Source organism: Schistocerca piceifrons, chromosome 3 (genome assembly GCF_021461385.2).
Source record: "Schistocerca piceifrons isolate TAMUIC-IGC-003096 chromosome 3, iqSchPice1.1, whole genome shotgun sequence".
In the NCBI taxonomy this organism is placed as follows: Eukaryota; Metazoa; Arthropoda; class Insecta; order Orthoptera; family Acrididae; genus Schistocerca; species Schistocerca piceifrons.
The window spans coordinates 937,693,932-937,720,196 of NC_060140.1; the positions used below are offsets into that span (position 1 = coordinate 937,693,932).

A 26,265-nucleotide genomic window follows, 5' to 3' on the forward strand; every position below is an offset into this window, starting at 1 on the left:
ACATTGATGCCTCTTCTGATGTTAAGCCTATTACTTCAAAATCATTCTTAACCAAATCCAGGTACCTTCTACTTGGTCTACCCTGACTCCTCCTACCCTCTACTGCTAAACCCATGAGTCTCTTTGGTAACCTTGCTTCTCCAATGTGTGTATGACCCCACCATCTAAGCCTGTTGGCCCTGACTACTACATCTATGGAGTTCATTCCCAGTTTTTCTTTGATTTCCTCATTGTGGACACCCTCCTGCCATTGTTCCCTTCTACTAGTACCTGCAGTCATCCTAGCTACTTTCACATCCGTAAACTCAACCTTATTGATAAGGTAACCTGAATCCACCCAGCTTTCGCTCCCATACAACAAAGTTGGTCGAAAGATAACTTAGTCTTGGTACTGACTTCCTTCTTGCAGAAGAGAGTAGATCATAGCTGAGCACTCACTGCATTAGCTTTGCTACATCTCGCTTCCAGTTCTTTCACTATGTTGCCATCCTGTGAGAATACGCTTCGTAAGTACTTGAAACCGTCCACCTGTTCTAACTTTGTTCCTCCTATTTGGCACTCAATCTCTTTATATCTCTTTCCCACTGACATTACTTTCGTTTTGGAGATGCTAATCTTCATACCATAGTCCTTACATTTCTGATCTAGCTCTGAAAAATTACTTTGCAAACTTTCAATCGAATCTGCCATCACAACTAAGTCATCCGCATGCGAGACTGCTTATTTTGTGTTCACGTATCTTAATCTCACCCAGCCAGTCTATTGTTTTCAACATATGATCCATAAATAATATGAACAACAGTGGAGATAGGTTGCAGCCTTGTCTTACCCATGAAACTACTCTGAACCGTGAACCCAATTTACCGTCAACTCTAACTGCTGCCTGACCATCTATGCAAAAGTTTGCCTCCCATTCCATAATCTCGTAGAACAGACAATAACTTCCTCCTAGGAACCTGGTTATATGCCTTTTCTAGATCTATAAAGCATAGATACAATTCCCTGTTCCACTCTTAACACTTCTCCATTATTTGCCATATGCTAAAGATCTGGTCCTGACAACTTCTAGGAGGCCTAAACTCACACTGATTTTCATCCAATTTGTCCTCAACTAATACTCGCACTTTCCTTTCAACAATACCTGAGAATTTTTTACCCACAACCCTGATTAAAGAGAGAATGAAATAAAAAATACCTCAGTAAAATTGGTTTACCATAGATGTGGGACATCAAAATTAAAGGACTTACCAAATGTGAAAGAATCTAATACAACAGAACATTTCATTTCATAGGAGGACCATTTTACAAAAGGAAAATTAGGAGATACATGAAGAGGCCAGGGCTTCAACTATCTACATCTACATCTACATTGATACTCCGCAAGCCACCCAACGGTGTGTGGCGGAGGGCACTTTACGTGCCACTGTCATTACCTCCCTTTCCTGTTCCAGTCGCGTATGGTTCGCGGGAAGAACGACTGTCTGAAAGCCTCCGTGCGCGCTCTAATCTCTCTAATTTTACATTCGTGATCTCCTCGGGAAGTATAAGTAGGGGGAAGCAATATATTCGATACCTCATCCAGAAACGCACCCTCTCGAAACCTGGCGAGCAAGCTACACCGCGATGCAGAGCGCCTCTCTTGCAGAGTCTGCCACTTGAGTTTATTAAACATCTCCGTAACGCTATCACGGTTACCAAATAACCCAGTGACGAAACGCGCCGCTCTTCTTTGGATCTTCTCTATCTCCTCCGTCAACCCGACCTGGTACGGATCCCACACTGACGAGCAATACTCAAGTATAGGTCGAACGAGTGTTTTGTAAGCCACCTCCTTTGTTGATGGACTACATTTTCTAAGCACTCTCCCAATGAATCTCAACCTGGTACCCGCCTTACCAACAATTAGTTTTATATGATCATTCCACTTCAAATCGTTCCGTACGCATACTCCCAGATATTTTACAGAAGTAACTGCTACCAGTGTTTGTTCCGCTATCATATAATCATACAATAAAGGATCCTTCTTTCTATGTATTCGCAATACATTACATTTGTCTATGTTAAGGGTCAGTTGCCACTCCCTGCACCAAGTGCCTATCCGCTGCAGATCTTCCTGTATTTCGCTACAATTTTCTAATGCAGCAACTTCTCTGTATACTACAGCATCATCCGCGAAAAGCCGCATGGAACTTCCGACACTATCTACTAAGTCATTTATATATATTGTGAAAAGCAATGGTCCCATAACACTCCCCTGTGGCACGCCAGAGGTTACTTTAACGTCTGTAGACGTCTCTCCATTGATAACAACATGCTGTGTTCTGTTTGCTAAAAACTCTTCAATCCAGCCACACAGCTGGTCTGATATTCCGTAGGCTCTTACTTTGTTTATCAGGCGACAGTGCGGAACTGTATCGAACGCCTTCCGGAAGTCAAGAAAAATAGCATCTACCTGGGAGCCTGTATCTAATATTTTCTGGGTCTCATGAACAAATAAGGTGTTTTGTAAGCCACCTCCTTTGTTGATGGATGACTGTTCCCTTAAAATTCTTTCCATCCATTCCTACAAATTGGTATTCTGTCACAGGTCCAACCTATAACTTATCCTGGTCCATCCTTATGCTAGTCCTGTCCCAGCCCCTTGCCACATGGATCATATTCATATGAAATACTTGAGATCAAGCCTATTTCATATGATCACCTAGCTCATACTATTTAGTTCCTATCATTGGAATATCTTATCCTGCAACAGGAAGGTCCTCATATATGGCACATATTAGTTTCAGTGCCACCACTGCAAGGCTTTCACTGGGAGTATGATCATCTAGCAGCTTGGTCTTGCACATATTTTCATGGTACAAACTTAAGTTACAATTATGGACACCCTCAATTGAGAGCCTGTGGAAACAAAGCCCATTAGTTAAATCTACATTAACTACTTCCAGCAGCCATTCTGCTACCATAGTGATCAGAGTGCAACATCTACTGTATGTAGTTATTACAGACAACATATTTTAACACAGATTTGCAAGCAAATGTAGGCCAATTTCATGTCAAAATGACAATGAACATTATAAAGGTAAGTATTTATTTATTTATTTATTTATGCATCAACCACTACATTTACAAGATTTGGGTTTTGATGTGTGCAGCTAAGATCTGGCATCACAAATTACATATCAGAATTAGGACACCACACATTAGGAACCATATTATTACACAACTCTTCTACCTCGTATAAACATCTGTTGAGTAGAAGGTTCTCAAAGTAAGGATATTATAAGTTACTCACTATCAAGGGCTGCCTGCTTTTTCTATTAATAGGTGACAGGTTTTTATATTGAGGGAGGTTACTGTTCATATTTTTTGTTCTTTGAAATGTGACTGGCATGAGTTTCTTTCCATTTGTAATGACTGTAAATTGTCCTCACACATAAACAATATTTTTGCATCAGAAGAGTCGCCCTATAAGATATTTCCATTGTGTTAAGAGAGAGTGGAATAAATCATAGTATGATGAGAAAGCTGCTCCCTTTCTGACACAGCATTTTGGCTTGCATAATAAAAGAATCACTCACAATATTTTAGTGTATAACTAGTGTATTTGTGCAAACCCTCTTCAGTTGTGAGTCCAAATGTATTCCTACTAATCTGACTGAGTCACCCTAATTTGCTTTTTACTCACTTCATTGCGGAAAAGAGCATACAGTTTCAGTTTTGCTTTTCTTTAATATCGTTTTGTTTTTGGATAATTAATGTGCAGACTGCAAAGAACTATTCGCACATGTATTAGAAAAGTAAGGACCCAGGACAGAATCTTATGGGACTCTGGTAGTAACAGGAATGTCATTCGATCTGCAGTTATTAACTGTGTGACAACTCATTTCCTGTCTAAAAGGTATAATTTTATGTGATTCTGCATGTTGTAATCTGAGAAAAGGAATAAAGTGGAAAGGGGGAAGGGGGAAGGAGGAAGGGGGAGGGGTAGGGGTAGGAACAGAGTGGCAATGAACTGGGAAATGGCACCAAACAGAATGATAATAAGTCACACTTAACAAATAAGCTGCTTACCTGATGAAGCCAACAATAGTAGCTATTATGCTGAGAGACATCAACACACAGTGAGAAACATCTGCCAGGTATATTGCAAGCAGTCCATAATCTTGATGATGTATCATCACAAAGAAAAGTATGAGACAAATAAGAGATGCAACCAAAAGCAGGAGGCCACAGAACAGGCCTTTGCTAGCACCTACACAGTCTACACGGCCTTGTCGACGTGCTTGTGCCATTGCCACTGCTCTTCGTGATAACATTGCTTCCAGCCGTTGTTCCAAATCTTCCTGTTCCACATATCTGGCAACAACATGTACAGTCAGAACAACACAATTTCTATTTTTGTAAGAAACAGACTGAAGATGAAAAAGTGTTTCTATGCTAGTAAATTAAGTTATTGGCTGTACCATGCAACAAGAAGCCTTCTCAAGGAATATGATATAAATCACTGCAAGAATAATTATAAACACAAAGTACTAGGCTGTGGTATTTGACAGTAAGGACACAGAAATAGGTTCAACAGTTCAGTGGGTGAACTGTATTGAGTGTAGTGTAGTGTAGACAGCATAGTATAATATAGTATAGAATTATTTATTAATCAAAGAACCATTTTCTGTTGGAATAAGATTTGCCAGTTCAATACAAGGAAAATCCAAGTCAAATAAATGGATGCATAAATATACAGGATGGACCAGTTTAATCCTTAATGGCGAATAACTTGGGATGGAGATGAGATACAGCAAAATGTTTTGGATAAAAGTTGTAGGTGGCGAAGTTGTAGGTGGCATTACTACTAATGGGCATGACCTTGAACATGATTTTCAAGGTGATTTGAAGTTACAGTGATTTTTTAAAGAGGGAACCCTAATTTTTGGCTGAAGATTTCAAAAGAGTGGCAAATTTCAGTTATAAAATGATACATTATTCAAGATCATGAGTAGCTCAGTTAAGGTCAAATAAGGAAATATATTTTTAGTTCTAGAAGGGATTAACTTAGAATACAGGAAAGATATAGTGAAACACAATGTTAGATACAAGTTTGAATGGCCATCCCAATGAATAAGGGCTAAGGGGACTTATTCAACAACTTGTAAATCAATGATCTATGTTTTATTAACGTTTGTTCTGTTTTGCAAATGCCACAGTAACATTTATATGCTGTGATTTATTTATTTTCCCAATAAACACATTAACTAAAACTTGAAGGTCAAATCTCTTTCTGAATTGGACATCACAAATAGGAGCTTCCATGAAACAAAACTCAGTCTACAAGTGACCCCTTGTACCCCTTCTAATCTGCATCTAGCACTGTATTTTGCTATATCCCTCCTCTATTTATTTATTTTGATCCATCTTTGAGCCCCCCCCCCCCCTTTTTTTTTGCAATCAATGTCATCATTGGGAGTTCATATATATTGTACAAATACATTTTGTTGACATAATTACAATACACACACTAATTATAATACAAGGCACATAAAATAAACACCAGAGAACAACACATTTCACAGTGTGTAGAAAATAATATACAGAAGTATCAAATAAACTACTGACACATTAAGGTAAATACAAAATAGTTCACAGTTAGAAATAATTTAGTATCTATCTGTTTGTGCCAAGTTCATTTTGAACCAAGATATATACCATGCAGCTTAACAGTTCAGTACTCAGTTTCACTACTTGATAAACTGAAAATGATGTTTACTGTCTCTTCATAGCTGATGGATAGCTCACTGGCTTTGAACCATGTATTAGACAGGTTAAAGTACTCTGTTTTCCAGTTTCAATTTATTTATGTCTTTCCCAGAACTAATGTATGTTGTGACATGCATAAAGCACAGATTTACAGGGCTTGTTGCTGGGAAGATCATTCACAAATATTATAAAAAGTAAACAGTGAAGCACGGAACCCTGAGGAATGCCTCCTGTTACGTTTAAGTATTGGGACTTTTGGTTATTGTAACTAGAATTTGTTTCCTGTCACTGAGATAGGAGCTTATTAGAGAGTTCTAAGGGCCTTGCTCCATAGCACCAAAGTTTCTCCAGTAGTATTGTATGGTGCACCAAATCAAATGCATTGCTTAGGTAAACTAGAATAGCTTCAGCAGATACCTTTGGTTCAAATGAGGTTTGTATAACAGAAATGATGTCTTCAACTGCTTTCACTGTTGATAATTTGGACCAAAACCATTTTGAGATTGATTCGGAATACTGTTTTCAGATAAATGTCTGCAAATATCCTGTTGTATGCAGTAGTCTATTATTTAGGAGAGAATGAAATTGAATGATAATTATTTGTGCATCACTTACTACCCTTTTTATAAATAGGGATGACAACTGCTCTTTTTGGATACGTATGAAAATGGCCACCAGCATACATCCAGTTTATTAGTGTATAAAGAGGGTTTGATATGAGAGTCAATATTTTTTTTATCACAAAATTTGATAAGCCATAAATATGTTGATATTTTTAATTTTCTAGTTTTTTTATTGATTTAACATCACATATTTGTATTTGTGTCCACCTGAGTGTTGGCACAGTGTTTGCACAATTTTGAAGAAACTGGTTTCAGAAATCAGGTCTAGATCCCTTGATGCCTCAGAATATGCCCTACCAGCCAATCCCTTCTTCTAGTCAAGTTATGCCACAAATTTCTCTTCCCCCAATTCTATTCAGTACCTCCTCATTAGTTATGTGATCTACCCATCTAATCTTCAGCATTCTTCTGTAGCATCACATTTTGAAAGCTTCTGTTCTCTTCTTGTCTAAACTATTTATCATCCACATTTCACTTCCATACATGGCTACACTCCATACAAATACTTTCAGAAACGACTTCCTGACTCTTAAATCTATACTTGATGTTAACAAATATCTCTTTACGCTTTCCTTGCCATTGCCAGTCTACATTTTATATCCTCTTTACTTCGACCATCATCAGTTAGTTTGCTCCCCAAATAGCAAAACTCCTTTACTACTTTAGCTGTCTCATTTCCCAATCTAATTTCCACAGCATCACCCAATTTCATTCAACTACCTTCCATTATCCTCGTTCTGCTTTTGTTGATGTTCATCTTATATCCTCCTTTCAAAACACTGTCCATTCCATTCAGCTGCTCTTCCAGGTCCTCTGCTGTCTCTGACAGAATTACAATGTCATCGGCAAACCTCAAAGTTTTTATTTCTTCTCCATGGATTTTAATTCCTACCCTGAATTTTTCTTTTGTTTCCTTTACTGCTTGCTCAATATACAGATTGAATAACATCGGGGATAGGCTACAACCCTGTCTCACTCCCTTCCCAACCACTGCTTCCCTTTCATGCCCCTCAACTCTTGTAACTGCCATCTGGTTTATCTACAAATTGTAAATAGCCTTTCGCTCCCTTTATTTTACCCCTGCCACCTTCAGAATTTGAGAGTGTGTTTTTCAGTCAACATTGCCAAAAGCTTTCTCTAAGTCTACAAATGCTAGAAACATAGGTTTGCCTTTCCTTAATCTAGCTTCTAAGATAAGTCGTAGGGTCAGTATTGCCTCACGTGTTCCAACATTTCTATGGAATCCAAACTGAGGTCGGCTTCTACCAGTTTTTCCATTCATCTGTAAAGAATTCGTGTTAGTATTTTGCAGCCATGGCTTATTAAACTGATTGTTCAGTAAGTTTCACATCTGTCAACACCTGCTTTCTTTGGGATTGGAATTACTATATTCTTCTTGAAGTCTGAGAGTATTTCGCCTGTCTCATACATCTTGATCACCAGATGGTAGAGTTTTGTCAAGACTAACTCTCCCAAGGCCGTCAGTAGTTCCAATAGAATGTTGTCTACTCCGGGGGCCTTGTTTCGACTCAGGTCTTTCAGTGCTCTGTCAAACTCTTCATGCAGTCTCATATCTCCTATTTCATCTTCATCTACATTCTCTTCCATTTCCATAATATTGTCCTCAAGAACATCGCCCTTGTATTGACCCTCTATATCTTCCTTCCACCTTACTGCTTTCCCTTCTTTGCTTAGAACTGGGTTTCCAGCTGAGCTCTTGGTATTCATACAAGTGGTTCTCTTTTCTCCAAAGGTCTCTTTAATTTTCCTGTAGGCTGTATCTATCTTATCCCTAGTGATATGCACCTCTACATCCTTACATTTGTCCTCTAGCCATTCCTGCTTAGCCATTTTGCATTTCCTGTTGATCTCATTTTTGAGACATTTGTATCCATTTTTGCCTGCTTCATTTACTGCATTTTTATATTTTCTGTATTTCTTTCCCCCATTCTTGTCAATCACTCCCTTATGCTCTCCCGGAAACACTGTACAACCTCTGGTTTAGTCAGTTTATCCAGGTCCCATCTCCTTAAATTCCCACCTTTTTGCAGTTTCTTCAGTTTTAATCTACAGTTCATAACCAATAGATTGTGGTCAGAGTCCACATCTGCCCCTGGAAATGTCTTACTGTTTAAAACCTGGTTCCTAAATCTCTGTCTTACCATTATATAATCTATCTGATACCTTCTAGTATCTCCAGGATTCTTCCATGTATACAACCTTCTTTCATGATTCTTGAACCAAGTGTTAGCTATGATTAAGTTATGCTCTGTGCAAAATTCTACCAGACGGCTTCCTCTTTCATTCCTTCCTCCCATTCCATATTCACCTAGTACATATCCTTCTCTTCTTTTTCCTACTATTGAGTTCCAGTCACCCATGACTGTCAAATTTTCGTCTCCCTTCACTATCTGAATAATTTCTTTTATCTCATCATACATTGCATCAATCTCTTCGTCATCTGCAGAGCTAGTTGGCATATAAACTTGTACTACTGTGGTAGGCATGGGCTTCGTATCTATCTTGGCCACAATATTGCGTTCACTATGCTGTTTGCAGTAGCTTACCCACATTCCTATTTTCCTATTCATTATTAAACCTACTCCTGCATTACCCCTATTTGATTCTGTATTTATAACCCTGTATTCAACTGACCAGAAGTCTTGTTCCTCCTGCCACCGAACTTCACTAATTCCCACTATATCTGACTTTAACCTATCCATTTCCCTTTTTAAATTTTCTAACCTACCTGCCCAATTAAGAGATCTGACATACCATGCTCCGATCCATAGAATGCCAGTTTTCTTTCTCCTGATAACAACCACCTCCTGAGTAGTCCCCGGCCGGAGATCTGAATGGGGGACTATTTTACCTCTGGAATATTTTACCCAATTGGATTCCATCATCCTTTAATCATACAGTACAGCTGCATGCCTTCAGGAAAAATTACGGCTGTAGTTTCCCCTTGCTTTCAGCCATTTGCAGTACCAGCACAGTAATGCCGTTTTGGTTAGTGTTACACAGCCAGGTCAGTCAATCATCCAGACTGTTGCCCCTGCGACTGCTGAAAAGGCTACTGCCCCTCTTCAGGAACCACACATTTGTGTGGCCTCTCAACAGATACCCCTCCATTGTGGTTGCACCTATGGCTATCTGTATCACTGAGGCACGCAAGCCTCCCCACCACAGGGGAATAATAGTCACAAATGTATAAGTACATGGTATCATGTAACATTCCACCAGTGCGGACAGTATTTCCTTATTGATACATTACCTGTGTTAAAATGGACCATTTACCAATTGCAGAAATGTCAATATTGTGTTGGTGTGTGGCTATTGTGATCAAAATGCCCAACTGGCTTGTGCTATGCATGCTGCTCGGTATTGTGGATGACGTCATACAAGTGTCTGGACCGTTCGCCGGATAGTTACGTTATTTAAGGAAACAGGAAGTGTTCAGCGACATGTGAAATGTCAACCACAACCTGCAATAAATGATGATGCCCAAGTAGGTGTTTTAGCTGCTGTTGCGGCTAATCCACACATCAGTAGCAGACAAATTGCACAAGAATCGGGAATCTCAAAAACATCAGTGTTGAGAATGCTACATCAACAACGAATGCACCTGTACCATATATCTATGCACCAGGAATTGGATGGCAATGACTATGAATGTCATGTACAGTTCTGCCACTGGGCACAAGAGAAATTACAGGACAATGACAGATTTTTTGCACACGTTCTATTTAGCGACAAAGCATCATTCACCAACAGCGGTATTGTAAACCAGCATAATATGCACTATTGGGCAATGTAAAATCCACGATGGCTGTGACAAGTGGAACATCAGCGACCTTGGTGGGTTAATGTATGGTGCAGCATTATGGGAGGAAGGATAATTGGCCCCCATTTTATCAACGGCAATCTAAATGGTGCAGTGTATGCTGATTTCCTACATAATGTTCTACCGATGTTACTACAAGATGTTTCACAGCTTGACAGAATGGTGATGTACATCCAACATGATGGATGTCTGGCACATAGCTCACATGCTGTTGAAGCGGTATTGAATAGCATATTTCACGACGGGTGGATTGCTCATTGAAGCACCATACCGTGGCCTCTTGTACACTGGATCTGATGTCCCCGGATTTCTTTCTGTGGGGAAAGGATATTTGCTATCGTGATCCACCAACAACATCTGACAACATGCGTCAGCGCATTGTCAATGCATGTGCGAACATTACAGAAGGCGAACTACTCGCTGTTGAGAGGAACGTCGTTACACATATTGCCAAATGCATCGGACATCATTTTGAGCATTTATTGCATTAATGTGGTATTTACAGGTAATCGCACTGTAATAGCATGCGTTCTCAGAAATGATAAGTTCGCAAAGGTACATGTATCACATTGGAACAACCGAAATAAAATGGTCAAATTTACCTATGTTCTGTATTTTAATTACATTATTTAGAGATATACCAAATAGGAGTGAAATTTGAGCAAAATGAATGTACTGGAGTATATGAAAATTATTAGAAATGTAGACAAAATATGCTATGGAAGAGTGCATCAGTTTTTTTATTAATTAAGTGCCTCCCCTGAAGCACCAGACCTCAGAAAATGCTTGTCGTAAGGATGACACAGAGAGGTAAAAAAGTTTTTCATATACGGCTGGGAAAAGACAAAAATATGGAAACATCAAAAAAACACATATGCGTGCCTAATGTGGTGTAAGAAACATGTTGGCATTCGAAACAGCTTCCAGTTGTCTTGGAATAGATAAATACAGCTCCTGTGTGCGTCAGAGCATTGTCAATGCATGTGTGAACATTACGGAAGGCAAACTACTCGCTGTTGAGAGGAATGTCGTTACACATATTGCCAAACGCATTGAGGTTGACGGACATCATTTTGAGCATTTATTGCATTAATGTGGTATTTAGAGGTAATCACACTGTATAGCATGCATTCTCAGAAATGATAAGTTGACAAAGGTACATGTATCACATTGGAACAACCGAAATAAAATAGTCAAATTTACCTATGTTCTGTATTTTAATTTAAAAAAACCTACCTGTTACCAACTGTTCATCTAAAATTGTGAGCCATATGTTTGTGACTATTACAGTGCCATATATCACAAAGCAAAAAAAGTGGTCCAACTAAAACATTCATATTTCTTTACGTACTACACGAATATGTAATAAAAAATGGTGGTTCCTATTTAAAAAAAAAAAAGCAGTTGATATCCATTTGACCTATGGGGCCAACGATAGCACCTTCTGGTTTCCCCCTTCAAGCTAGACAAGTTTTGTTCTTTGTAGTTTTTTCGTTTGATGCTTATTTTGTGAGATATTTGGCCCGGTCACAATCAATTGACCACCCTGTAGTGTGGGAAGAGGACAGGTGGTTGATCATGACCTTGTTGGAGGAACTATCCTGACATTTTGCAGAAATTATTTAGGAAAACCATTATATTATTTAGAGATATACCAAATAGGAGTGAAATTTGAGCAAAATGAATGTACTGGAGTATATGAAAATTATTAGAAATGTAGACAAAATATGCTATGGGAGAGTGCATCAGTTTTAGTATTAATTAAGTGCCTCCCCTGAAGCACCAGACCTCAGAAAATGCTTATTGTAAGGATGACAGAGAGAGGTAAAAAAAGTTTTTCATATACGGCTGGGAGGAGACAAAAATACGGAAACACCAAAAAAAAACACATTCGCATGCCTAATACGGTGTAAGAAATGTGTTGGCATTCAAAACAGCTTTCAGTTGTCTTGGAGTAGATAAATACAACTCCTGTGTGGTTTCCAAGGGAATGTTATATCATTCTTCCTGCAACATAGTGCTAAGTCAAGGTAATGGTGATGGAGGCGGATAGTGATCACACACTGGATAGCAATCACACACCATTCTCTCCAAAGCACACCACAAAAGCTCAATGATATTGAGATATGGTGACTGCAGTGGCCATGGGAGACATAACACGTTATCCTCGTGCTCACAAGAGCCAGTCCTGGACAATGCCAGCTGTGTGAACTGAAGCCCTGTCATTTTGAAGCACAGCATCACCATTGGACATTCTACCATGGAGTGGAAATGTTCACCCAAAATGGGCACGTAGTCCTTGGCCATAATGTGACCTTGCAGAGTAAACTAGGAGCCTGGGGAATACCACAATATGGCTGCCCAATGCGTCACTGAACTCCAATGATGTTTCATTTTTGGGACGTAAACTTGGCCAGAAGTTGGAAATAGTGTGAAACAAGACCCATCTGGCCAAATGACTTTCTTACATTGTGCTGTAGTCCAGGTTTTATGTCTCTGGCACCACATTTTCCAGTTGTGGTCTTTTGCATCACTGATGAGTAGTCCTGAAATTCCAGCTTGCCTTGCAATTCCCTGCATACAGCACTCCCCTTGTGTTACATGGTACATCAGCATTAAAATTACACTATTATTATTATTATTATTATTATTATTATTATTAAATCATTGTATTCTTAACAGCATTATTTTGCATGCATACACCAAAGGTACCAACCTGGGATGACGTCCAATGTGTCTCCACATAACATAAATCACAGCAGCACCAATTAGGCTGTATTCAATTATAAATGGAAACAAGTATGGAGCAGAATCCTGAACAATTGTTCCCATGATGTTCACCCGACCACAACCACTTGTAATAGAGGTACCATTATTCAAACTTGTTAAAGCTGCTGGATAAAAAGGTCCATCCAAGAATGGAATACTGCCATTGCTGTTTCCATTAACTGGGTAGTAAATATGGAACATAAAAACTCTCTATCACACACAGATATCAACTGACATTTATATCATACAAATCACATTAGATGCTATCCTAAAATGATGACAGTACATATTTTAAACCACAAGCTTGAAAAGATTCCCACAGCAAGGACATTTAAATTGTCTAATATGACTAGTGAGTGATTTAATGTTTCTTTTTAGACGTTTACACTTAGCACAAAAAACATCTTAATTCTTTGTAAAATATCCACCTTTTCCCAAAGTTCAAGGTTCAAAAATTAAATTAAAAAATAGAAATCTGCATACCAACAAATAAAATATTAAACACAAACAGACAGATAGACAGATAGATAGATAGATAGTTAGATAGGTAAACATCTGTACTGTATAAGATACAAGAAGAACTGTTATTTATCTTCTCGTGAAACACAAAACAATAATTTAGCAGACAGTTTCATGAAATGGATTTCTAGGTTCAGAATATTTAAATCTGGCCTTTCTCTTAAATCTACAGGTGGAGTATGAAAAAGTAAGAGACATATAGAAGGGAAGAAAGAAGACAATAAAAGTTGTTTACAGTTTAATGGTTTGTTAACACTGTAGTACAGAAGGAAAGGACATTCTAAACTTTGGGCCAGGAGAGAGATTATATTTGAGGTTTTGGCCAAATGTCAGAGATCCACAGCCTGTGTGTGTGTGTGTGTGTGTGTGTGTGTGTGTGTGTGTGTGTGTGTGTGTGGTGGGGGAGGGGGGGAGGGGGGGCACCTCTCTTCAAGTTACTATGATACAGCAATTGGAATGTAAATGTAAATGCACCTATACAAAATTATTCAGAAGAAAATCATGCTTGTGGGCTGTGCCTGAAGAACTCACTTTGTGACAATCAAGAAAAGAGTAAATATAATTGGGATAATATGGGTGACAGAAGATGGTAGTTGGGAGAGGTACTTAGGGAATGCAATAAGTTGGGGACAGGAAGGCACAAGGTAAAAGTTGGAATTTGTAGAACAGAATGAAGTAGATAAGAAAAACTGAGGAACCTTGTTAAATAAACAATTTTGTACAGCTAATGTGTACATAGTGTTTCAAAATATTCATTCAGAAATATCACACTACTGCCAAACAGGCATGAAAATGAGGGAGTGGCTATACATGCAAAGAATGGAGTCAAGTACTATGCCCTTCACGTAAATGAATATAGTTTGAACAGCACTTCGAATGTTGTGCCACAGTAACAGATCAGGAAGCACACAAATTTGTAGGGCTGACTGTCTACAAGTCACGAGTAGGAAGTACCTTAAAGCTTCACAAACCAGCTAGAGAGAGCTTTAATATTGTTATGCAAACTTAACTGGAAGATTGGTGTTTGTGGAAATTTTAATGGTGATTTTTTGTCATAAAGTACAGAGCAAGTGCATTTATTTATCTTGATGTCCAGCTTTGAATTATTTGTCACAGCAAAATCCCCTACAAGGACTGGAGGAAACAATGCAACAGCCATTGACAGCTTGTTTCTGAACCAAACAACTTGCAATAATTTAGTTAGCCAATGGTAATATGACCATGGTGATCAAATGTTAACAATAGAATATACTGATAGGTTAGCTACAGATGATGGAATGAAGCATTGTGTTGTAGAATTGTAAACAATGACTCAATCAGATCCTGGTGTTTAAAGAGAAGTTACAATAAGAATTTTATAAAGGAGAAGAAATTTATAAAATAGACAGTGTAAATTGAAAATTTAAGTATTTTCTTAAACATAACCCTATGGTCCTTTCAATCTTGTCCTACAACAAACAGCAGTAGAACTGAACAGAAGCAAGAATAAGGGATGGATAGCTCCCAAGATTGGAGGCAGCTTTAACTTCAGAGGACGAGCTGTAGTCTAGAGTTGATTTTTAAGCTTTTCAAATAAAACTGAGTCCCCAGATAATAGCTTTGGTAGAAATGGAGTTACTTTCAAGTCAATATTGACAAAATTAAATAAGAACTTCCTCACTGTGGCAGCAAGCATTGCACCCACCAATAAACAATCAAATGCAGCACCAGCAGACATTAGTTTCTGATCCAGGGGTATTCTACAAGCTCTTGTCTAATATACAGCAAGCAACTGAGAATCAAAGTTCTGCTACCTACGTGACAAGTGCCACTGTTCATTGTGTTGATGCATGAGAAATAGTAATGTACTATACTGAGGACCTGGTATGTCCAGATGTAGAGCACTATTTTCTTTGAAAAATACCAATATAATGAAGTACATATTTAGCAAACAATAGGAGATAAACAGCAGCTATTAACTATATGAGTAAATGAGGATGCATCAACTATTTTGTATAAATGGGTAGGCAGCAGCTTTTTGAGGGTAGCAGCCTTCATTCCAATTAATTTGATTAAATTTGGCTGACATAAGCATGATTGACACTAAGCAGTATAGTGACAGTTTATTGTTAATACAGTACAAATATTAAGTTTCTGTTGTTTGCCTATCTTTTGTTAATGGATATCTTGAGTCATCCCACATCCACAAATAAATGAACTGAACTTTTTTTTTGGGGGGGGAGGGGAGGGGGGGGGGGGTGGAAGCCAGAGGAAATAAGAATAATTTTTACCTTCAGGTCGCAGTAGAGCCAACAGAAACAGACAAAAAAATGATAACTGTACTCTTGGCTTTTGCAACCTTAGATTCCTTCTTCAGTAACCTAAGATGAATTTATCTGGTTAGGGTGGTGGAAGTAACGGAGGAGGGGGATGGGGGAGGAGGGGTATGGGGAGATCATTATGAATCCAGTCTAAGAGGAAGCCACCTACCTTGTATGAGAAGGAAAATAATCAGTGAGATGAGGAGTTATAGGATATTACATTAGTAGGCAATGTGACAGCTTCACTTCAGAGATTATAACAGGGAGGAATAGAATTACAACTCTATTAAGTAAAGCTGGGTTAGAAGCACAAAAGAAAATGGCAGGTAGAAACATTTATATATATAAAGTAAAACAAACAATGAGGAAAGTGGAGAAAATGTAAGCAAAAAGGTTGGTTGGTTGTTTTGGGGAAGGAGACCAGACAGCGTGGTCATCGGTCTCATCGGATTAGGGAAGGAAGTCAGCCGTGCCCTTTCAGAGGAACCATCCCGGCATTTGCCTGGAGTGATTTAGGGAAATCACAGAAAACCTAAATCAGGGATGGCCGGACGCGGTATTGAACCGTCGTCCTCCCGATCGAATGCGAGTCCAGTGTAAGCAAAAAGGTGACTAAGAGGGATGGTGTGAGAGTGGAACTAAAATAAGATAGAAGTGTAACAAACAATAATGAATGAGAGATTGGAAGTGATCAGTGAGAGGAACGGGGTTGTAGGCTAATTCAGTTTAGAACCATGATGAGGGACTTAGAGGATATGCTGGAGAACAAGTTCTCATCACTATAGTTCAGGGAAACTAAATCTGGGTGGCAGGATCCCAGGTTTCCATGTGGTGTAGTAGTGTCTCTCACATCTTGAGTCAGGCCTTAGGACATGCTCAGCAGCTAAGTACTGGGCATCCTTAAAATGGATCTGTATGTTTGTGTCCACTGTGTGTTCTGTCAGTTTGGTGGTGGTCGTTTGTCTATATAAAGTGACATTTCCTTCTAATACACGGTAGGTTGCTCTTAGCCTTGGTCCTGAGCGACCTGTTTCTCCACCCATCCCCACTGCCCACGTCATACTCCCCAACAAAAATCCTCCCTCATCCTCAAAGAAGGTCCTGAAATCTGGGAATACTATTATCATTTTTGTGTGTTTTTCTTGCTTTAATGGGGAGGTTGACGGTTCAATCCCGTGTCCGGCCATCCTGATTTAGGTTTTCCATGATTTCCCTAAATCGCTCCAGGAAAATGCCAGGATGGTTCCTTTGAAAGGGCACGACCGACTTCCTTCCCTAATCTGATGAGACTGATAACCTCACAGTTTGGTCTCTTCCCCAAACAACCCAACCTCTTGCTTTAATGGGAAGTGTGCCTTCTGAAAATAAATAGCAGTCACTGTAACTTAGAGAATTTCTCAATTGTCTAAACTGAGTTTCCCTTTTTCTTTAAAGTTTATTTTATTTCATTATTAACAGAAGACAATGCACAAGGCATTTGTCATCAAACCTGATTGTTTTAGCTTACATACATGGCTACTTGACAAAAGTAATTATTTTCAATGAAAGTCATCATACATGACATGGCCCAGATGTCTATGGGGACACTGACATCAGAGCTAAGTCTATAACTCTGGGTTGCATTTCTGTAATCTTTCTTTAAACCTGCAATATATTGAGACCTCTACATTTTCCAGCTCCTGCAGAATGTATCAATGGTCTGGTGATCTACAGTGAAAAGTGGAATTGACGGTCATTCAAGATCTATTGGTTCAACTCTGTCTTGTAACACCTACACACTTGCTTATTTTGAGAGCTTATCGCCAAACAGATTGGACCAAGAAGTATGGAGCAAATCTCTTTTGAGCATGTTTCCTGTTTTAGAGAGAGAGAGAGAGAGAGAGAGGAGAGAGAGAGAGAGAGAGAGGGGGGGGGGGGGGGGGGGGGGGGCAAGGTTTATTGGACAAAAGTAGGCACAGCTTTCCATAATTGTGTGTATATGGTATTGGGCAGAAGCAACTGTTTCAAGCTGCTCTGAATTTGATGCTCCAAACTGTGATATTGCAGTGAGCTTTGAATTGAAAGGAGCACTACAAAATGAGTAAGTGATCAATAATCAATGCTTGTAGGTGAATTGAGAAAATCCAAACATACCACTTGTTTCATGGTCTCTGTGGGAATTCTGCCAAGGTATGTTAATTTTCAGACCTCCAGAATCTGAATTAATGAATGATCAGAATATATGTGAGGAGAGACCTCACACCAGTTAGTTTCACATTTACAAGGTGAGTTACACTAAATTTATAGGTTACATCACTTCACAATGACTTTTGTCATTATGATAATGCAGTATGATGCAACTTGACTGGTTCAGTTTGTAATTTTATCCATAAAATGCACAGTTCATGCAAATAAATGAGTACCTAAAAAATTAAAAAAAAAATTAAAAATAACCACACATAATAAAAGTTACATTCAAGTTTCCCATGCAAAATGGTGGATAGCAATGGAACCAGTCCTAGGACCAAATTTCTCATTCAAGTGATTTTCATAGTCAGAAATAATCTCTCTTGCAACGCAGCTGTGAACCTAAGTCGTTCAGACACATTTTTCATTTCCAATTTTTGTCGTTTTCCACATACAGGTGTAGCACAATTTCACATTTATTATATACATGATATTCCTGCTAGAGATGAAGAGAAAAACCATTGCAAAAAATGGCTTGGCATAACTTACTCAAATTTTAGAGGTAACAGTACTTATGTAATATGTTAATATCACTAACTGAAGAAAATATATTTTAATACCCAAAGCTGCTGTTTATTTACTGGCTGACTAGTTTTGGCCTTAAATATCACTTAGTATTTTTTCAGTATTTGGATTATTGCTATTCAATAATTAACATGGAGCTCTAACTGCAATACTGAAACCAGCTGCAGAAAGAATGAAATATTACTCTTAAAGTATTAAAACACAACATGTAAAAAGAAATTATCATTACATCTTCTTTCTGAAAACAACAGATACTAGAAAGATATTAGTGAGTCATTATTTTATTTATACATCATGTTGTGATTCCTAATAGATATCAAAGCCTACATCCCTTTACCAGCAATAACCTATTTAACATGCTACACCATCTCTGCCTCTAGTTACCCCCATCCTCCCTTGAATCAAAATAAAATGTGATCAGTTAATATAGTGGCAAATATGGCAACTGTGTGATTGTAGATAGGGATATCAGCAGACTACAACAAATTTCATTCATTTGAGTCTACATTTCAGTATGTTCTATATGATATGTGATAATCACATCTTAAAATCGTAAAGTAGCATCAGTAAAATAATTTTTGCAATATAGTTCTCTGTGCACTTAGTTCCACTTTATGCTTTTTGAAAAATGTGAATGTCGACATTGATCAAATGAAAAACAGAAAAACTAGAAAGGGCAATGAATCTCCTGTAGCTGACTCGTGTGTAGAGCAGACACACATGCAGGACAGTATGTTTGGATGTCTGCATGGCTGCATATGGGCTAGTGTGTATTTAAGCTACAAAAAGAGCATTTGCTCAAAAGTCAGTGAAGTCTCTGTCCTGCCATATATGTCTACATGCAGTGCATCAACCAGCTACAATTTTTCTTGCCTGATGTTTGTTTATTGTTTCCATCCTGTAATTTCCATTATTTTAACACTGACTGAAGACTAGGAAGAACATTTATTTTTGTCATTCTTATTCAGTAAGTTATTGTCTTTCCTTTGGTGTGGTTCAAAATAATAACAAAGTTTTTAAAATCGGTCAATGTAACCTTCAACTGTTAAAATCTTTTATAGATTCCACAATTGCAATTTAGGTCTTTCGCCATTCCTAGTGGAAAACTGTCAAAATTTCATGTTTTAACACAAATCCAAAATTTTAAAATAAACATAGTCAAATATTTTTAAATTTTTATATGTGCTAAAGTGTAATATTTTAACAGGATTCCTCTTGAAAATGATGATAGGGCGAAAGTGTAACTGTTGACATTATAAACAAACGATTTTAACAGTCAAATGCTAAAATTTAATCATTAAACACTGCACACTAATTATGCAAAATAAATAACAGCAATTACAAATAATTTTTAATTATGGTTATTTCCCAGAATCTGGAAATACAGCATACAACGTAACAAATATGAGACCCTGTTGGTTTAAAATCAGCAGCTGTATAAACTTTTCTATATGCAGTAACAAAATCACTATTAGATAAATATGAAGAACATTATAATCAGACACTTTAAAGTTACATAATTTATTTGGATGACTTATTTGACAAACAAATGGCAACAGAATTATGCATTATACCATTACCAATGAAAAGGAGAATTTTATAGAAAGTATCTGCAAGGCAAACTATCTATATTTGCTATGAATTATTCAGTAGCATGAAACAATGATGCAATCTCCTACATAAATGTCTGATAACATATTCCTCCAAGTGGGCGTCAGTGTTGCTGAATCCAAAAAAGGAAAAAAATGCCCAAATACAGGACTGGTGCTGTGTGACTATTTCGAAATGCATTAAATAGCTATAATCTACTTTGAGAGCATTAATACAATTAATGTATATTTAGAATTAAAGAACTACATCAGTGTAAAAGGAAAATAAAATTTGATGCAATCAATATTGTATAGCTTTCCCACAAAACTAGGGATGTATACAGTAATAAAATGTGGAGGAAGTTATCAAAGTGCAAAAAAAGGTACACAGTTTGTGATAAGTGCAGTGGAAAGCATTTGCATAGCGTGTAAGCATTATCAAAATAACATGCTCACAATATTATTTCTACAGTCATCAGATGTCAGTGACATGAAATCTCTAGATCACATCATTTGTGAGAGATATAATATGATAAATGGACTAAATCTGGCACCAGCTGCTGAAAAGTAAGGAAATAAAATGGAAGAATCAATTATTGATAAAGTTAAAAATAGCTATTTAAATTTCTGCAGTAGGTTTGTTAGCACTTATTAATCGAGACAAAAAGTGGCATACATTGTAAACACACTTTTTTATCCTTCTTCTCCAGTGCATAACACACACTAGGAATTACAATTACGGAAGAGAAAATACAAACAAACACTTTGAGGCAGGGGGGGGGGGGGGGGGGGGTGAACAGAAAGTATACAGCAGACCATGTTCAGGGGAAGATGACATTGCACATTGTACTGACTACCCACTGTTCACAGTTGGTCCTTTACTTCCACCGTTTCACAAACAGTTTTTCCAAGTTATGTGCATGGGTTCTTACAGATATCTGATGACATCCAGTCTAAATCTGTTGTGCATGGTCTAGGTCACCGCACATGGTTCGCAAATACTGTCTCATGAAGACGCATACTGTAGAGATCGCTCAATTTCACTAGTAAAATTTATGTTGATGAGAGATCAGGGAATGCTGCAAGCCAGGAAATAATAGCTATGGTTTCTAGTTGGTTTCTCAAGATAGCACTTGATTGTAGTTTATTGACAATGAATAGCGTCACTGTCAAACATTGCTTAAGGAATGAGGCCAAAAATGGGAAATTAACAAGCTGAAAATCATATCATCTACAGTTATGTGGCTGTCACTATTTGAAATGTCACCATTCTCATCTTTTGTGATGCTTTTGAATTATTAAAAAGTCTGATGTGAACATAATCCATAATCATGTAGACATCTGGTAAATTGACTGAATGTAGGATAGGAAGTCTAATGTGAATGTTATCCATGATCATGTAGACATCTGGTAACTGTCTGTCTGAACATGGGATGGTTCATTGGAGGTGCTAAATCTCTCTGAGCATCTGAAATGGAGGATGTATATGAATGAATGATGATAAAGTTAAGAGTCAGAATTGCTGGCCCGTACTTACATCCAGGAAGTGAAATATTTAATAAGCAGATAGACACACATGAAAAACAACACTGTCCAAGCATTTGGAACTGTTAGTTCCTTCCTTTAGGAGAAGAGAGGGATACATTGGAAAAGTTTAAAAAGGAAGGGCAAGTCACTCAGATCCCAGAATGAGAGAGACCACCTGTTGGGAGGACAAGGGGAGAAAAAGATGATGGGGGAGGCAGTAGAGAGAGTAGAGCATCAAAGATGATGCTTCTGAAAGTATTATATGTGACCTCTTGCTCTCTCTCCCTTGACAAGGAACTAACAGTCCTGAAAACCAGGTTGTGTTGTGTTGTGTTCTTTTATGAGTGACTTGTGAACAGTACTAAGTACAGCATTTTGTCTCCTGAGGATAAGTACTGACAGCTATTCTGCCTCATCATTTTGTAGTTTCCTCCGGTTAATTGTCCTTCTTATACCATTGAATGATAATGGGTAATTGCCTAGTCTTCTCTTACCATAATTTGTTGAAATCTTCTGGACTCTTTATGCCAACTGTGTATATCTTCTCCTACATCCATCATTTACAGCATTATGAATGGCTGCATTTGCGTGAACAGTGAGTTGCCTGATGTATCGAAAGGATCAACCAGCTTTTTAGCCCAATATACAGCTCCTCTTAGATTTATTCAGTTTTTTCTACCCCAAATGAACCTTCCCTGTAGAGATATTCTATTTCCAAAGTTCCTGCCAAACTGGATGACTGAGTAACAGTGACAGATCTGCACCACTAATACCCATTTTTAGTGGGCTTCTTTAAGTGAAGAGCATGATGCCTACTGGTTTGTGCAGGACAACTAAGTGTGGTAGAAGACTCATAGGAATGTCTTCCAATGAAAATTTAACCATCAAGTTTGAAACATTGTGCAACTGAGTGCATTTCTTTTATGTCTTATGAGTATAGATACCAAACAATAATTAGACTATGTCAGATGAGACAAATACATATCTAGGAAGAAAGTATAAATGATTTCACAAAGCAGCAATAGAAAAGTTGTCAAATTAAACACTTGCATTATGAGGTTTGATAAACAGACAGTACACTCTAGTCTTTCATTTAACTGCAGTTTCATAACTCCCTCCCTTTTTTTTTTTTACTTTTACTGTCTGTGAGGGCTATCTGGAAAGAAACCTCCAATTCCAAGTAGTCTTGGCAATAGTAAGGGAAACATAACGATTACTCCACAGATTTGTGTAGGTCAGTGTGCTGAGAGGTGCGATAGAGAGGTCACATTGATTCTAGTTAACCTACATTAGCAGTTTAAAATCAGCATTTCAGTTGAAAATTCTACTGAATGTGACAAGTTTTACAGTAATTTGTGCTTTATACATGTTGAATGTGATGGGCGAAAGTGTCGTGTTTCAATGTTGTCATTTGTTTAAAAATGGCAGACCAAATATTCATAAGAATGACAAGTGGCTGTCTGTATGCAGTTTGCAAGGAACTGGTACAGAAAACTGATGAAACGATTCATGAAAATTCATAATATCTTGTCTGTTAGACAGCTTTTTACAGATTACTGAGAGTGTTCTGCACAAGTTGATAACCACAAGTTTTGTGCTCTTTGCATTCCAAAACTCCTTTCTGGGAATCACAGAAATCAGTTGGTGACTTCTTTTCAGGATGTTCTTTTCCATTAAGATGCAGAAGAAGGTCTACTGCACAGAATCACATGGCTTTCCTATGCTAATTCAGAGAGAGTCAATAACTTGGGGTCATACCTCCTTTGTGAAGAAGCTGAAAAAAGCTGCCATACTTGGACAGCCAGAAAGGATATGGCTCCAGTTTTTTCAGAATGCTAAAAGAATTTTCTTTGTTGATTTTATAGAATGTACAAATACAATCAACATCATAGTACGACATGTTAAGAAAACAAGTAATGCAGTTGCTTGCATCTGCTCTATAGCCCAGCTTTGGCTACAAGTGATTTACAACTGTTCATGCACATGAAAAAGTAGCATGGCTCACAACACAATTATTGATGATGAACTTCAAGATGCCATTGTGGGTTGACTGCAATCTCAAGGAGCAAAATTTTATGCAGTGAGAATGTGTCACCTCATTAGGGAGGTATGGTAAACTTTAAAATCAGAATAGTGATTACATAGAAAAGTACAGTAAATGATTGCTCCCCCTCCCCCCCCCCCCCCCTCTCTCTCTCTCTCTCTCTCTCTCTCTCTCTCTCTCTCTCTCTCTCTCTCTCTCTCTCTCTCTCTCTCTCTCTCTCGCCCCCCCATCTCTCCCTCCCCCCCTTTCCTACCTATAAAAGTAGTGATGTAGTTTCACTGCTTCAAGATGAATGAATGCTTCTTTTGCTTTCTTTCAGTGTGATTATTGGCTGCCTTTCCCTTATTTTACATATAGAAAGGATAGTTTGATACTTATCACACAGTGGAGGTTCGGAGTCAAAGACAAGCACAAAAAAAAAGCACAACCGCATTCTAGCATTCTGTTTCATTGGGCCTGCATGTGACACAGTGCCTTCTCTATGTGCTGAGTAGCAAACTACCCTCTCCATATTATCATTATTCTTTCCTGGACTGTCGATTGTTTAGATCTTGTTTGTTCTTTTTGTCATATTGTACCTCATAATATTTATAATGTTTTAAAATACGAATGTCAGCAGGTCAAATATGAAGGATCAGAGTATCAGGACTGTCAAAATGCTAGGTTATGGTCAAAAGAAGGGAGAACCCACAAAACGTGGTCTGAAAGTAGGTATAAAATTATAATAATATATATGACTCATTTCATATCTGTATATGTTCTCCTCATTGACAGAATATATGAATGTTATATGTGCAAGAATGAATGAATACCATTACATAATACATGAACGTTATATTCCATGCATCTGTTAAGTCTCACTGCCCTACAAAAATGTGTCATGAATGTATCAAGTAAGTGGAAATTAAAGTTTGTAGCAGTGACCTTATTATGTGCAGACAAACACATTCTGTGATGTTTGCTGAGTGTATTATAAGGAACAGAGTCAATGTGCAGTTTTGTGCATTGTTCTCTGCAAGCAATGTGACTTTAGGACAGCCATCTGATGCAGTGACTAAGTGGCTCAGCATCACTGTCTGAGATGATGAAAAGTATAGGTTTGTGAAAAAATGAAATATCTGCAGTTTACTTTCTCAACATTTCTTCACTGACAGTTTGAAGTTTCAGGTTATTGGTAGCACAGAAATTGTAGGGGTAGCTGACATGGAAGTCTGTGCCATGTAGTCTTGATGACAGCAGTGCTATAACAGGAAAACGACAAGGGGTGATACGTTTATGATGATAATATAAATACAACAAAAACAAAGAAAAAATAAGAAACCAGAGAATACTGAGATAAAGAATAGTTCTCGATAGGTTAAAGATACTAAAGCATTAAATAAAAATGTATTTCATAGGATTCCAATGCACAACTGTATGAAGCCGCTATGGAAAATGAGACTGACTAGTAAAATATTGCACTTAGAGATGAGATCAACACAAATTCTCCATACCAAATCTAATTTTAGATCTGTTTGTCTCAAGAACCAGGAAAAGCTGAGAAAATATACAGTATGGACATTTATGGGGAGAGTAAGTACAACAAGAAAGGAGAACAATGAGAAAGAATAAGACACAAAAAATCAAGTGAACTGAAATAATACTTCATTAATTGTAAAGGGGGACACAGGAGGGAATTGAGAAAGGAAGAGGAGGTGAGGGAGCATGAGATGATGGAGGAAGGGCAAATGGTTTTTTAGGAAAAAAGGGAAGAAAGAAGGTAAAGTGTGAAAAACAAAGAACTTGAACAATCAGGGAAGTGGGGTACAAAGAACAAGATACTGAAAAAATAGTCTATGTGAACAATACAATCTGAATCACTTAAATCCAATCCTCAGCTATAAGGCTCAAAACGACAAGCGTAGCATGCTTATACATGTTTTTCCATTTCGCGTATGGTCTTGCTAACGCTAAATGTTTCACCCTCTTCAAATTATTAACCCTTCACACTGCTTTTAGTTACCCTTTTAGTTATTTTTTACCCTATTCAATCTTTTTCAGATAATTCGTTTTTTTGTTGTATTTTCACTTCTGCATGTACACTATATATGCGATGTCATACGTACTGTCCTTTCCCTAAGGTTTTTGTTTCTTTTCACATTTCTTGTTCCATACTATATTTCTCGTCAGATTTATACTGTTTCTCTGTAGCAGATTAGGGTGTTCTTTGATTTGACATTGACTGTTTCTATGGATGCCCAATGTTACACTTCCTGTCAGTTTCTTTTCTGTCAATATACTTCAGGCCAGTCTTCCATAAAAAGAACTTGACTGTGTTATCTTTCACTGTAGTGTCTTTAGTTACTTTCCCATTTCTTCCATTCAGACAATTAAGGAGGATTTTTCTCTATTGTACTCTTGAAACTTAAATTGTACTTGTTTCGTCTTAATTAAAATCTCATACTTATTCACATACAGTTGAAAATGTCAACATTGAAGAGCTGTATGTAGAATGCAGATAAATGACAACCAGCGAGGGTAAAACACCACACATCTTTGGACTGCAATT

General features: G+C 37.8%; 1 protein-coding gene across 1 annotated transcript in view; it reads right to left on the reverse strand.

Moving 5' to 3' along the window:
* The window catches only part of LOC124787671 (proton channel OtopLc), a 700,713-nt gene that overhangs the window by 46,258 nt on the left and 628,190 nt on the right, over positions 1 to 26,265 (reverse strand). The window contains exons 11-12 of the mRNA XM_047254488.1: positions 12,935 to 13,166; positions 4,072 to 4,356 (exon numbers count right to left, since the gene is read on the reverse strand). Of these exons, the coding sequence (XP_047110444.1) occupies positions 4,072 to 4,356; positions 12,935 to 13,166 (517 nt within the window). The remainder of the gene's footprint in view (positions 1 to 4,071; positions 4,357 to 12,934; positions 13,167 to 26,265) is intronic.